Here is a 16,556-nt window from a genome sequence, read left to right as displayed (position 1 = left end):
CCTTAGATGCTGCTGTCAATAGTGACTACATCATTATAAATGGTTAACAGAGTGTGGGGGCTTCTTCTTTGTCACAATTGGTGCCCTCAGATCATGATTTTGTTGTCCTGATGTTTGCAATGGCAATTCATGACCAAATAGCGGCCTTAGAGTCTGATGGCTGTAGTAATCTGTTTAGAAGTTAGCAACACTTAGGTGGTAAAAATACACATTTTCATTTCTGTCATGCCACTTTGCATTAATTCCTGTAAAGCACCTGAAGGGTTAATAAACTACCTGACAGCAGTTTTCAATATGTTTAGGGGTGCTGTTTTTAAAATGGTATCACGTTTGTGGGTTTCCCAATATATGGGACCCCTAAAGTCACTTCAAACATGGATAAGTCCCTAAAAAATAAATTTTGTAAATTTCTTTGAAAAAATGAAAAATTGCTGCTACATTTTTAAACCTCCTAAAATGCTAACAAAATAAAATAACATTTTACAAATGGTGCTGATGTAAAGCAGACATGTGGGAAATGTTATTTATTAATGGTTTGCTGTTGTATGACTATCTGGATTAAAGGGATAATCATTCAAATTTAGAAAATTGCTAATTTTTTAACATTTTTCTCAAATTTTTGATATTTTTTATAAATAAACAAAAAATGTTGAACAAAATTTACCATTATCATAAAGTATAATGTGTCACGAAAAAACAATCTCAAAATCACTGGGATTTGTTGAAGCGTTGCAGAGTTATTACCACATAAAGTGACACTGGTCAGATTTCAAAAATTTGGCTCGGTCACTAAGGGGTTAAGTTCCTGATCATTCAGTCGTGACCACTGTCATAATGAAAGTAGAGGCCAATATATAAATGATCTGTTTTCTACCTTGTAAATCAAAGTACACACACGCGTGCGTAATATATAAGGAATCAACGTTTTTTCCAGGATAACATTGAATGCGGCTTGATTCATACGTCCTTCGCAAAGAATAACCTGCCCAATTCCAGACTTGCTGAAGCATCCACAGATCATCAGCGATCCTCCACCAAATTTCACAGTGGGTGCAAGACACTGTGGCTTGCACGCTTCTCCAGGTCTCCGTCTAACCATTAGATGACCAGGTGTTGATCTGGGGATGCTTCAGCAAGGCTGGAATTGGTCAGATTAATCTTTGCGAAGGACGTATGAATCAAGCCGCATACAAGGTTATCCTGGAAAAACAGTTGATTCCTTCTGCTCAGGCAATGTTCCCCAACTCTGAGGACTGGTGTTTCCAGCAGGACAATGTGCTATGCCACACAGCTAGGTCAATCAAGGTATGGATGAAGGACCACCACATCAAATACCTGTGATGGCCAGCCCAATCTCCAGACCTAAACCCCATTGAAAACTTCTAGAATGTAATCAAGAGGAAGATGGATAGTCACAAGCCAGCCATCAAACAAAGAAGAACTGATTACATTTTTGTACCAGGAGTGGCATGATGTAACCCAAAAGCAGTGTGAAAGACTGGTGGAAAGCATGCCAAGACGCATGAAAGCTGTGATTAAAAATCATGGTTATTCATGGTGATTCCACAAAATATTGATTTCTGAACTCTTCCGGAGTTAAAACAGTATTCTTGTTTGTAAATTATTATGAACTTGTTTTTTTGCTTTGACTTCTGCAAGCAATGCAAATACATTTTTTGTTATCTTGACCATTTCTCATTTTCAGAAAATAAATACAAAATTTATTGCTTGGGACTTCGGAGACTTGTTGTCAGTAGTTTATAGAATAAAAGAACCATTTACATTTTACGCAAAGATATACCGTATATATTCGAGTATAAGCCGACCCCCCTAATTTTGCCACAAAAAACTGGGAAAACTTATTGACTCGAGTATAAGCCTAGGGTGGAAATGCAGCATTTACCGGTGAATTTCAAAAATAAAAATAGACCATTATTTCCCCATAGCTGTGCCATATAGTGCTCTGCACCATTCATATTTCCCCATAGCTGTGCCATATAGTGCAGAGGTCCCCAACTCCAGTCCTCAAGGCCCACCAACAGGTCATGTTTTCAGGATTTCCTTTGCATTGCACAGGTGATGCAATTATTACCTGGGCAAGACTAAGGAAATCCTGAAAACATGACCTGTTGGTGGGCCTTGAGGACTGGAGTTGGGGACCTCTGATATAGTGCTCTGCACCGTTCATATTTCCCCATAGCTGTGCCATATAGTGCTCTGCACCGTTCATATTTCCCCATAGCTCTGCCATATAGTGCTCTGCACCGTTCATATTTCCCCATAGCTGTGCCATATAGTGCTCTGCACCGTTCATATTTCCCCATAGCTCTGCCATATAGTACTCTGCACCGTTCATATTTCCCCATAGCTCTGCCATATAGTGCTCTGCACCGTTCATATTTCCCCATAGCTGTGCCATATAGTGCTCTGCACCGTTCAAATTTCCCCATAGCTCTGCCATATAGTGCTCTGCACCGTTCATATTTCCCCATAGCTCTGCCATATAGTGCTCTGCACCGTTCATATTTCCCCATAGCTGTGCCCCATATAGTGCTCTGCACTGTTCATATTGCCCCATATCTGTGCCCCATATATGCTCTGCACCGTTCATATTTCCCCATATCTGTGCCCCATATATGCTCTGCACCGTTCATTTTTGTCCCATAGCTGTGCCCCATACAGTGCTCTGCACCGTTCATATTTCCCTATAGATGCTCCACATAAATCTGTGCCGCTCCTGCAATAAAAAAAAAAAAAAGCCATACTCACCTCTCTTGATTGCAGCTCCCAGCGTCTCTTTCCGGCGTCCGGTCCCGGCGTCTCTCCGCTCTGACTGATCAGGCAGAGGGCGCCGCGCACACTTTATGCGTCATCGCGCCCTCTGACCTGAACAGTCAGAGCGCAGATAGACGCCGGGAAGATGGAGCGGCACCCGGCGGCTGGAACGGGGACAGGTAAATATGACATACTTACCTAGTCCCAGCGATCCTGGCGCTCCCCCTGCCGTCCCACGATCTTCTGTGCTGCAGACTCTTCCTCTATCAGCGGTCACCGGCACCGCTGATTAGAGAAATGAATAGGCGGCTCCACCCCTATGGGAGGTGGAGCCGCCTATTCATTTCTCTAATGAGCGGTCCCACGTGACCGCTGAAGAGGGGAAGAAGCTGCAGCACAGAAGACCGTGGGACGGCAGGGGCAGCGCCAGAATCGCTGGGACTAGGTAAGTATGCCTCAGCGCCCTCACCCGCCGACCCCACCGCTACCGTGACTCGAGTATAAGCCGAGAGGGGGCACTTTCAGCCCAAAAATTTGGGCTGAAAATCTCGGCTTATACTCGAGTATATACGGTACCTTTAAAGTGAAAATTTTGCAGTGGTGTGTATATATATATATATATATATATATATATATATATATATATATATATATATATATATATATATATATATATATATATACAGTACAGACCAAAAGTTTGGACACATTTTTTCATTTAAAGATTCTTCTGTATTTCATGACTATTAAAATTGTACATTCACACTGAAGGCATCAAAACTATGAATTAACACATGTGGAATTATACCCTTAACAAAAAAAGTGTGAAACAACTGAAAATATGTCTTATATTCTAGGTTCTTCAAAGTAGCCACCTTTTGCTTTGATGACTGCTTTGCACACTCTTGGCATTCTCTTGATGAGCTTCAAGAGGTAGTTACCGGAAATGGTCTTCCAACAATCTTGAAGGAGTTCCCAGAGATGCTTAGCACTTATTGGCCCTTTTGCCTTCACTCTGCGGTCCAGCTCACCCCAAACCATCTCGATTGGGTTCAGGTCTGGTGACTGTGTAGGCCAAGTCATCTGGCGTAGCACCCCATCACTCTCCTTCTTGGTCAAATAACCCTTACACAGCCTGGAGGTGTGTTTGGGGTCATTGTCATGTTGAAAAATAAATGATGGTCCAACTAAACGCAAACCGTATGGAATAGCATGCCGCTGCAAGATGCTGTGGTAGCCATGCTGGTTCAATATGCCTTCAATTTTGAATAAATCCCCAACAATGTCACCAGCAAAGCACCCCCACACCATCACACCTCCTCCTCCATGCTTCACGGTGGGAACCAGGCATGCAGAGTCCATCCGCTCACCTTTTCTGCGTCGCACAAAGACACGGTGGTTGGAACCAAAGATCTCAAATTTGGACTCATCAGACCAAAGCACAGATTTCCACAGGTCTAAGGTCCATTCCTTGTGTTCTTTAGCCCAAACAAGTCTCTTCTGCTTGTTGCCTGTCCTTAGCAGTGGTTTCCTAGCAGCTATTTTACCATGAAGGCCTGCTGCACAAAGTCTCCTCTTAACAGTTGTTGTAGAGATGTCTGCTGCTAGAACACTGTGTGTCATTCACCTGGTCTCTAATCTGAGCTGCTGTTAACCTCCGATTTCTGAGGCTAGTGACTCGGATAAACTTATCCTCAGAAGCAGAGGTGACTCTTGGTCTTCCTTTCCTGGGGCGGTCCTCATGTGAGCCAGTTTCTTTGTAGCACTTGATGGTTTTTGCAACTGCACTTGGGGACACTTTCAAAGTTTTCCCAATTTTTCGGACTGACTGACCTTCATTTCTTAAAGTAATGATGGCCACTCGTTTTTCTTTACTTAGCTGCTTTTTTCTTGCCATAATACAAATTCTAGCAGTCTATTCAGTAGGACTATCAGCTGTGTATCCACCAGACTTCTGCTCAACACAACTGATGGTCCCAACACCATTTATAAGGCAAGAAATCCCTCTTATTAAACCTGACAGGGCACCAGGCTCGGACTGGCCCACCGGGGAACCGGAGGATCCTCCGGTGGGCCCTGGCACTGACACCTACTGGCAGGGCCCCCACTGCTCCAGGGCCCCCCCTCCCCCCCCGCTCCAGGGCCCCCCCCGCCGCCCGCCTTGAATACTCACCCTGTTCCAGCGATGGTCTCGGCGTCTGCACTGCAGCTCGTCCTGAACGAGCGGTCACGTGACACCGCTCATTAAGATCATGAATATGCGCATGTGCAGAGAGATAAGCTGCAGAGAGATAAGCCGCCATGCAGGGGGAAATATGAGCCATACAGGGGGGAATATAAGCCATGCAGGGGGGAATATAAGCCATACAGGGGGGAATATAAGCCATGCAGGGGGGAATATAAGCCATACAGGGGGGAATATAAGCCATACAGGGGGGAATGAGCCATGCATATGGGAGGGAATATGAGCCATACAGGGGGGAATATGAGCCATGCAGGGGGAATATAAGCCATGCATACGGGGGGGGGGTAATATGAGCTATGTATATGGGATAGGAGGGAGATGAGCCATGCATACAGGAGGGGGGTCATTATACAGTATTCAGCATCATGTGTGGCCGTTATACAGTATGGAGCATCATGTGTGGCCAATGGACATAATACAGTATGGAGCATCATGTGTGGCCGTTATACAGTATGGAGCATCATGTGTGGCCAATGGACATAATACAGTATGGAGCATCATGTGTGGCCGTTATACAGTATGGAGCATCATTTGTGGCCATTATACAGTATTGAGCATTATGTGGGATCATTATACAGTATGGAGCACTGTCTGGCCATTATACAGTATGGAGCAATGTGTGGCCATTATACACTATGGAGCATCATGTGTGGCCATTATACAGTATGGAGCACTGTGTGGCCATTATACAGTATGCAGCATCATGTGTGGCCATTATACAGTATGGAGCATCATGTGTGGTGGCCGTTATACAGTATTGAGCATCATGTGTGGCCATTATACAGTATGGAGCACTGTGTGGCCATATTTTTGTTTTATATGCAATAATTATAAGCAAACAGTGTGATCAGCAGTGCTAAACGGCAGCGGTTGGGACATGGATATGGGTGTGACTAGTTGTGAAATGGGTTTGGTCAGAGGCGTGGCCTAAAATTTGCCGCGGCGCACTACGCGCGCCGCAAACGTTATACCTCCTTCCCTTCTTCAAAAGTTGGGAGGTATGGTACCACATTTGCCAGATCACGGCAAGTGCCGCAAATCCCATAGGGAATGAATGAGGCCGAACGCAGTGTTGCCGTAAGTAATCCGTTACGCGGCAGATGCAGAAAAACTGTAGGATCTGCTGCAAAAGGCGACTTTCACATCAGCGATTCTTGCCAAAGTCTATGCCGATAGTGTCATACTCACCAAAGGGGGAGGCAGCACTAAAAGTGCCTAGGGCAGCAGAAACTCTAAATACGGCCCTGGGGGGCTACATTATATTCTGTGGGGGGACTGCATTATACTCATAGTAACATAGTAACATAGTAACATAGTTAGTAAGGCCGAAAAAAGACATTTGTCCATCCAGTTCAGCCTATATTCCATCATAATAAATACCCAGATCTACGTCCTTCTACAGAACCTAATAATTGTATGATACAATATTGTTCTGCTCCAGGAAGACATCCAGTCCTCTCTTGAACCTGTACTCAAGGTACTACATAATATTATGGGGGCTACATCATACTATATGAGGGGGCTACAGTATACTCTATGGGGGGGCTGCATTATATTCTGTGGTGGAACTGCATTCTCTCGGGACTACATTATATTCTGTGGTGGGTGGCATTATACTATATGGGGGGGCTGCATTATACCCTATGGGGTGCTACATTATATTCTATGGTGGGGACTGCGTCATACCTGAGAGGGTTGCATTATATTTTGTGGGGTGCTGCATTATATTCTATGAGAGGGGACTGCATTATATTTTATGAGGGGGCTACATTATATTCTGTGAGGGGGCTACCCCAACCCTTGCTACATTATTAAGACGTGAACTACCTTATATTATACCCTGATATTAGCGCTTTTTACCGCACAATTGGTGGTCTTGTATCTATTTCTATGTAGCTACATAGTGGGCCCCAAGAATGATTTTCTCTGGTGGGCCCAAGGTGCTCCAGTCCGACGCTGCAGGGCACACCTGTGAAGTGAAAACCATTCCAGGTGACAACCTCTTGAAGCTCATCAAGAGAATGCCTAGAGTGTGCAAAGCAGTCATCAAAGCAAAAGGTGGCTACTTTGAAGAACCTAGAATATAAGACATAACTTCAGTTGTTTCACACTTTTTTGTTAAGTATATAATTCCACATGTGTTAATTCATAGTTTTGATGCCTTCAGTATGAATATATATATATATATATATATATATATACACACACATACACACACACACCACACACACACACCTTTATTCAGATGTAGCAGCCGCCAACTTGAAGGCTGTCAGGCTACATTAAAGGGAAACGGTCACCCCCCAAAATCGTATATGAGGTAAGCTGACCGTCAACAGGGGCTTATCTACAGCATTCTATAATGCTGTAGATAAGTCCCCGATGTATCTTGAAAGGTAAGAAAAACAGGTTATATTATACTCACTCAGGGGCAGTCCCGCTGTGGTCCGGTCCGGGGCCTCCCATCTTCTTACGATGACGTCCTCTTCTTGCTGCGGCTCCGGCGCAGGCGTACTGCAGTGCGCAGGCGCCAGGCCTCTGACCTTTCCCAGCGCCTGCGCACTGCAGTACTTTGCTCTGCCCTCAACAGGGAAAATAAAGTACGCCTGCGTCGGAGCCGCAACAGGAAGCAAAGAAGAGGACAACATCGTATGAAGATGGGAGGCCCTGGACCCAGATCGCGACGCCCATTGGATCCGGACCGCAGCGGGACTGCCCCTGGGTGAGTATAATATAACCTCTTTTTCTTATCTTTCAGGATACATCGGGGGGGGCTTATCTACAGCATTACAGAATGCTGTAGATAAGCCCCAGATGACGGTGGGCTTACCTCATATACGATTTTGGGGGTGACAGGTTCCCTTTAATAGCTTAACTTGTCACGACGCTCTATGATTTTTACATGTTGTGTCTGTTTCCAACACCTTACATGAGCAGCTTAAGTAACGATTCACGGCTGCTGCATTGGCGGCTGATATATCAGTTATAGAATATAAATTTTCGAAATCGGTGAGACCATAAGCAACGAGCTTCACCACAATATTCACTTTCACAACAGGAACTTATGCTTACGCACGAAGGCCTCTCCCCCCATATCTAAACATCTCTCCCCAATTGAACAGAACACCATTCTGAATTGGGATTAAATTACAGATTGTCAAATTGAGCTATGTCCAGTGACCTAGTAAGCAGTGATAAGCGAACGTGCTCAGATAAGGTGCTATCCGCGCATGCTCGTGTGCTAACAGAGTGACTTCAGCATGCTTGAATAATATGTTCGAGTCCCCGTGGCTGCATATCTTGCGGCTGTTCGATAGACGCAACACATGCAAGGGTTACCTGTTTGTTAGGTAATCCCAGTATGTGTTGCGGCTGTCCAACAGCTGCATATCATGCAGGCACGTGGGCTCAAACATATTATTCGAGGACACCAAAGACACTGTTAGCACACGAGCATGCGCGGATAACACCTTATCTGAGCACGTTCTCTCCTCACTAGTGGTAAGCAATGTGATTTTATCTAATCATTTTGCTACAGTGGAAATAATTTGCAAAGGGGATTTATGGTAAAGTATTTGTGGCCTACTGTAAGGATAGTCCATCAATGTTTTATTGGCCGTGATTACTCCTGATGATTAATGTGATGCTCCAGCTTATTCACTCAAGTGAATGTGTGTGAGCTGCAGTATGTGGCAAGCCAAACTTTGGGAACAGCTGGTGCACTTATGTAAGCAATAGAGAGGCCATGGCACCCATTGGAGCACCATGGTCCTTAAATTTTGCTGATCATGGTCTAATGCGCACAGGTAGGCCATCACTGGTTTACTTCCAGAAAACCTAAAGTTCCACAAATGTCCAACATTTTGGTGAGATTGAGGTTAATCAGTGTAGCTCCATCTTTCCTCTTGCCGAATGTGCCATTTATTATGACTACTGTAGGTTGCATGTACTGTTGCTCTGGCACGGCTGCCAGTCTTTTATTATGTTGTAAAACTACTTAGATTCCTCTATACTTCAATGTTGTCTATTCTGGAAATTCACCTGTTTCCGACACTCCTTTAAATCTGATGGTTTATTTTAGTGAAATATATGAAATACATAATGGGGGACTGCACCTACTTCACAGGACCATTTAGCTGTAATGAGAATTATATAGTTTTTATGACTATGAACAGTGTAATTATTGGGAAACTTCAAGTCAATGTGTTTCATGACACATCTATATAAAATATTTTCTCAAGGGAACATCCACACGAAAGAAAAATGATAATTGCCTTATTCCAGTAGCTGCAATTTTGTATTGGCAAATCAAGCATAAAATGGATGGTTAATAAGCTTCTAGCAGACTGAATTGGAAAAACACCATTCTACATTGTTTTATCTCTGTCACCTGGCTGCTGAATATTTCTCTCCCGTGAATTATTGGATTAGTAGAAGCAGTTTTGGTCATTCCTGTGAAATATCTCTATGTTTAACCCTTTTGTCTGGTGTGTCGCCAGCAGCACATAATGTTCCAAGGTTATATTTAAATTTGAAAATATAACGCAAAACTAAAATTGGCGGCCTGTGGCTCACCAGCTGTTTGTGCTGGGCTCCAAATACCAGTGTGCCAATCTGGCTGGGGACTTGTCGTGTTTGTAACAGCTGAAAAGCCCCAGGTTAATGTAATTTCTGTAAAAAGTGCCAGCTTTTCATTGAGTGCCATACATTGTTCCTGTATATAAATCTATATGTTCTATCAACTTTCAGGTATCATTTCAACGTTTTTAAATGTCCATCCGTTTGGAGCAAATATAGAATACTTGTGGTCTTATCTTCAACAACTGGACTCCAGGGTAAAATATATTTGATCTTTTTATTCTACAGCCCTTTTTTCATATGACTGTAAATTATTGTAACTATCTGCAGTGTTTTATTGTCTCTAATTTCTCCAATCTTTCTGAGCACGTGGTGAATGCCGACAAACTTGTTTTTGGACTGTGAATGCATGTTTTCATTTATCTGAGGCCATATTTTCCTGAACAATCCCCTTCAAAGAACATTGTTCTAAATAACAAAAGAATTTTAGAAATATTAATTTTGTAACATTTTATTCTTTACAGAAAGTGATATTACAACCCCCACCCAGGCTTGTGGCTAGGAACACTACTGTGCAGGCAAAAACTGGGGGGATTGGATCAAAAAGTGATGGCCTATCTTAGCTTTTGTCTATTTAATTTCTGAGATGTAAATGGCCTTTTTAAGGTGGTAAATCACAGTTATCAGTGATCTCCACATTGCATGTGTTATACAGATAGGTAGGCAGTTGTCTTCCTTGTGAAGGAGAGCTGTTTTCAACACACTTAGGAGACTAGATCTAAAAGCTAAGAAGTATATTAAGACTACTACTAGGCAGTTGCTTTTAAGCAATGCTATCCTCAAAGGGGTTAATCAGGACTTTATTAAAAAAAAAGTGCCTAAGCTCTAACAGGCAGGTAATTGCAACTTCTCTCCCTGTTGTGCAAGGCGCCATTCTTCCCCAGAACAGAGTGGTCACAAGCCGCTCCTGCCGGGGATTCAGAAGCCTCTGCTGATGTCACGTCTACAGAGCAGACCTTGCTTTTCCGCTCCGCTCTGGCGATGGGGTGTGGCTTCCGACATCATTCTGATTGATAGCCGGAGCCGTGCTGTCTAACTGGGGGAGTCAGCTGTCAATCAGAATAATGTCGGGAGTCATGCCCGTCGTGTCAGCAGAGGCCCCGATAGGAGCGGTCTGTGACTGCTTTGTGCCGGGGAAGAACGGTGCCGTGCACAACAGGCAGGTAAATTGCAATTATCTGCCTGTTACTCCTTAGGTAAATTTTTGTTTTTTATAATGTCCCGGATATCTGGTGCTAAACAGTTTTAGAGAACATATATAAAAAAAATTAGAAAGTGAAGTTTTACATCATAGATTTAGGTGTGTTGCCAGAATAATTAGTTGAGTTCAATGATATGTAAATGTTCTTTTAAAGCTGCTACTTTTCTATTATTCAATTATTTCACTGCATTTATAAGATGACAATACAGTTAATGCTATAATATTGAGAATAAAGAGTATTTTGTCATGGCAAAAATATCCTTTTCAAATACCATTGGGCATCCACCTAGATGTGAATGATGGGAGCAATAGACCTGACATTTTGCCTTTGTGCTGTATTAGTAAATGCCTGGCTAATCGGCAACTGTGATATTAGTATTTTATTAACCATAATGAATTAATTTGCTTTCTTATAGATGTCACCTACTTTTCCCTGGATGTTCCACAGTTGTTATTTAGCGATTGTTAATAGACGTTTAGAATGAGGTGTTACTAATTTAACACCATGGGAGGTTTCATAAAACACAATTACAATGTTAATGGTTTTCTAGTAACCCGAGAGCGCCATCACAACACATTTGATGGTATAAACAGCATATTCTAGCTGTAGGGTAATAATAAACAGTTTCTGATCAGGTTTAATGTAAGAAATGATTGCTAAATTACCATTTAAACAAAAAGCTACTGCCCCCAAATCAACCTTCTAGTAATTTAGTGCGGCTCCAGAGCTGCTCGTTAAGCAGGAAATTACAGTTACAGTAAAACAGACTTTCATGACCTCACGCTACATAAGTACTTTGTTGTGAACCCCTTCATGCATAAAGTGGAGGGAACATACCAATAAAAGAATTACTGGAGAAATCCTATTATTTACCAAGGCTGGAATGTGTGTAAAGCCCTGACAGCTACTCAGGTAGTTGTGCTGCAGAGCAACCACTCACTGATGTGCCGGATAGCTGATTGGTTGTTGTGGCGGGCGTCTGGATGTCATATATACATTAAACTGTAAAATAAAGTGGTAAATATAGTTTTCTATAAGCGGCAAAAATAAATCCAGCTCACCAGATTCCTGCATTTGATAGTTCATAAAATCAAGGTTTTATGTAGATTACCGGGATCCACATGCACACAGGCAAAAAATGTGAGTAAAGGAAGCAGAAACATTATAAAAGCCAATAGACCAATTAAATTACAAAGCACAATCACATGACCTTACCCATATGCAATATAAAAAGATATGTATACAATAGGTGAAAAAAAAATTTTTTATACAAAATCTCATAAATTCACACATGTCAAAATAATATTAAAACGACAAAAATGAGCGGTATAGAAAAATCAATATTGTAAAAAAAAAAAAATACGGTTAGGTCCTGATGACCTTATTAATTCCTTTGCTTTTTAACATAATCACTGCTCCAAACAGACCAGATAATCCTTTGCTGCAGAACCACCATTCACTGATGTGTCCAGATGCAAGTCAGACTCAAACATTAGGATATTCTGTGATAAACTGGTTGAAATGGTGCTCTCTAACCTGCTTTCTTATTGTGGTGAATAGGAAATGCAAGACATATTAACGCTAAATATCAGGATATTATGTCATCGAACTAGACTTTGAGGCCGATTCATCAAGATTTAAATAGCGCATGCTCACGCTACGCCAGCGCTTCGCTTGGTGAAGTATAAAATGCAGAATTTAATAATAGGCACACACCACTTGATGAACTGGTGCATTTTCTGAGTGGTGTGCACCTCCGTGCGCAGTGCCAGAGATGCTACTCCACTCAGGGACTGGAGAGACATTACTAGCACACAGAACGTCAGCGTTTTTTATTAATTGACCGAGGCTGCACCCATTTCAGTGAAGCTGATTCGAACTAGCGTAAAAAAAGCTTCTAAATGTTTGCGTAATTCTGCGTTGTGCAAAAATTTGGTGACATATCAAAGCTTTTGCTCCATTTTCTTTGATGAATCGGCCCTATGGTCTTCTAGAACTTCTCAAAATTTTCTAAACTTCCTTATGCGCTAATAAATGTACAGTATAAGCTTGCATAAATAATCTTAATATATACTTACCTTGTAATGTCTTCACATCCTGTTCCGGCCAGATGTGTCCGGATCCCAGAATTTCAAGCGGCGGAAGTTCACCAACCTCCATATTGGGACACCCAAGTGATGGGTGTCTCAATATGGAAACTGCTGGTGGTACCAGCCTCTTGCGCGATACCCCCAGCGGAAAACAGTCGCACCACACACACAAACAAACACACACACTGTATATGCCGTACGCACCTGACACACCCACAGTGCACGCTGTATGCACCACACACTGTACACGCCGTACGCACCACACACACACTGTATACGCGGTAAGCAGCCTCCTGCACGATACCACCAGCGGAACACCGTAACGAACACGCTGCCGCTGGGATCAGCCGAATGATTCACTGACCACCGCCATCTTTGTACAGGAGGAGGGCATGCGCAGTTTTAATGTGACCATTGCTGTCTGTCTGCACAAAGTTGGCAGCAGTCTGATTTACTGCTCATGTGCGAATTCCGCGCAGGCGCAGTGAATCATTCAGCTGAACCTGGCGGCAGGTGCCCGACGTGACATGAGGGAAGAAGACAGCACAGTGGTGGAGAGAGAGAGCAGACAAGGGAGAGAGCACATGGGGTACACAGGTCAGAGAAGAGATGACATGAGAGAAGACAGCAGATGGGGGAGAGAGAAAGCGCACAGGGGTGAGAGAGACAGCGCACAGGGGTGAGACAGCTCAAACGGGACAGCACATGAGGGGAGAACACAGCACAGGAAGGAGCGAGACAGCAGACAAGGGGGATAGCACATGGGGTAGACAGGTCAAAGAAGAGAACACAGATGGGAGAAGTCAGCACATGGGGAAAGCGAGAGTGGATAAGTTTGTGAGCACATGGGGGGAGAAATTCTCAACGCTGCAAAGCCTGCCCCCATTGAGACATTACCGCCCCATCTTCTAGTATATTAGAAGAGTTCAGTGTAAGTGCTGATCCCTTCTGATTACAAAGTTCTTGGATAGAACAGGTTAGTTTTTAGTTCACGTCATTGTCTCAACTACAGGGCCAACAACTTTATAAGACAAGTCAAGCCAATCCTGGAGATCACCGAAAATATACAGTTTGAATGACCAATCATATATTACAGTTCGTGGATTTTCTTGGACTATCAAAGAAAGTTGTTGTTTGTGAGCAGTTTTCCTGAAAAGGCTCTTCCTGATAATATTTAAATGCCCTAATAAGAGACCGCATATGGAGACAACCCATTTAAGGGCACCTGTGATCCCAGAGTAAACAATACCCTTTTTCTTTTTTATAGTATAATCACTATTTTTGTATTCCTTTTTCTTTGCAGATATCGGCTAATGAAATTGAGTCGTTACTCATGAGGTTACCTCGAATGTTTAAACAAGAGTTCACTGGTGTAGGAGCGACACTGGAAAAAAGATGGAAATTCTGTGCCTTTGAGGGAATCAAGACGGCTTGACTGCGCATGGTTTAGAGACATTTAGCTAAATGCTGTAGCATGGCAGAGTATAAAGTATTCCATAGGGAATGGACATTTTGCAGGGCCGACGAACTTGAACTTTAGTTACATCTGTGATGTGCTCTTGTGAGTGAAGATGTCATTGTGCACCAGTCCCTCAGCTTTTGTTTCCGAATTGTGATAGAACTCTTTGCTGTAAAGGTAATTACATCGGATGTTTCCTTTAATTCTAAGTAGCTCTGAAAATGTGTAGTTCTGTATCAATGGTTAAATAGAAGAGTTAGAAGGACGAGCAACTACTGAAAATGTCATACACAGTAGGCAATTAGATTATAGGTAAAAAAAAAATGCTTTTCAATTTTCCTCATTTTGCTTTATTTCAAAATAGAAAAAAGTAATCATTGTTCATGCCAAGTCCCAAATTTGACTATTTAACTGCCCATAGAATCTATCACAGTTTTAAGCAACCTGTAGCTTTTCAGATTTTGCTGAAACACAATTCTCCGTCTTGTACCACACACAACAGGAGAAGTCAATAACTGATGAGCAACGGGTTGTCTGTCTCCTTGAAGATTCTTGAAGCTTACCTTATGGAGATGCACCTTCTTGTGTTGGACCTCACAGATTTCTTTTCTTCGCTCTCTTTCTTCTCTTTGCTTTGTTCACAAGTAACACATGTATCAGGGTATCTCATGATAGGTCCTGAGTGGCCCCTTTCTTATGTACATTTGTAGGTGGTGCCTCTATACCAAAAATCATAACAATATTGTGCTCTCCAAGGCGAAGAAGAACTCCATAGTTTAGCTTTGTATATAGGGCTTAATGCAAACAAAATATGTCCTCAGTTAGGGTAACTGACAAAATGCCTCCGTTAATACCGTACCATCATATGTCATTATAGAGTGTTACCGTTTTCATCTGATGACCAAGCCCTTGGAGATTTTAGAATTTCCCCAATATTGTAGACCTTATACTGGCAAGTAATTCTTCATATTCGCGTTTTAAATTTTCTTTTTTATCTTAGTGCTACTGATTAAATACAGCAGGTTTTAGTATTGCCAGCAGAGATTAAACTGTGTGAGCCTACTCCGTGAAACAAAATCTAAATTATTTTTCTAATGTAAACCACAGTCCAGTGTAAGACAGCATATACTGTTAACGTATCTTCCTGATGTAAATATTGAGCAAAATGTTGTTGTTTTTTCTGTATTAGTATGTAATATATTCCGATATATGCATCAGAATAAATATTCAATTGCATTAACAAAAATTTTTTATTAAATACTTGAAAATAAAATGTTTTCCAATAAATACTATTGTACTTACAATATATTTTCAAGTCACGTGTCTGCCTTCACTGTACACTGTCACAATGCACATTTAACAAAAAAATTCTAAATATTGTTTACCATTTCTTAAAATGTAGCTAAAATTTAATAGAAAAAGTTTAATTGCTCCTTATGCAGATACAGTTAGGGCCAGAAATATTTGGACAGTGACACAAGTTTTGTTATTTTAGCTGTTTACAAAAACATGTTCAGAAATACAATTATATATATAATATGGGCTGAAAGTGCACACTCCCAGCTGCAATATGATAGTTTCCACATCCAAATCGGAGAAAGGGTTTAGGAATCATAGCTCTGTAATGCATAGCGTCCTCTTTTTCAAGGGACCAAAAGTAATTGGACAATGGACTCTAAGGGCTGCAATTAACTCTGAAGGCGTCTCCCTCGTTAACCTGTAATCAATGAAGTAGTTAAAAGGTCAGGGGTGGATTCCAGGTGTGTGGTTTTGCATTTGGAAGCTGTTGCTGTGAGCAGACAACATGCGGTCAAAGGAACTCTCAATTGAGGTGAAGCAGAACATCCTGAGGCTGAAAAAAAAGAAAAAATCCATCAGAGAGATAGCAGACATGCTTGGAGTAGCAAAATCAACAGTTGGGTACATTCTGAGAAAAAAGGAACTGACTGGTGAGCTTGGGAACTCAAAAAGGCCTGGGCGTCCACGGATGACAACAGTGGTGGATGATCGCCGCATACTTAATTTGGTGAAGAAGAACCCGTTCACAACATCAACTGAAGTCCAGAACACTCTCAGTGAAGTAGGTGTATCTGTCTCTAAGTCAACAGTAAAGAGAAGACTCCATGACAGTAAATACAAAGAGTTCA

The 16,556-nt window shown here is 42.2% G+C and overlaps 1 protein-coding gene across 9 annotated transcripts in view; it reads left to right on the top strand.

Annotated features, from left to right (window-relative positions):
• Positions 1–14,539, top strand: part of ENOX1 (ecto-NOX disulfide-thiol exchanger 1) — a 977,400-nt gene extending 962,861 nt beyond the window's left edge. For all 9 annotated transcript variants that reach the window (XM_069758240.1, XM_069758244.1, XM_069758249.1 and 6 more), the window contains 2 exons: positions 9,770–9,855; positions 14,254–14,539. In XM_069758240.1, the coding sequence (XP_069614341.1) occupies positions 9,770–9,855; positions 14,254–14,385 (218 nt within the window). In that variant the 3' untranslated portion in view covers positions 14,386–14,539. The remainder of the gene's footprint in view (positions 1–9,769; positions 9,856–14,253) is intronic.
• Positions 14,540–16,556: the final 2,017 nt, after the last annotated feature.

The sequence above is a fragment of the Ranitomeya imitator genome, chromosome 3 (assembly GCF_032444005.1).
Source record: "Ranitomeya imitator isolate aRanImi1 chromosome 3, aRanImi1.pri, whole genome shotgun sequence".
NCBI lineage: Eukaryota > Metazoa > Chordata > Amphibia > Anura > Dendrobatidae > Ranitomeya > Ranitomeya imitator.
This window is presented reverse-complemented; position numbering and strand designations above follow the sequence as displayed.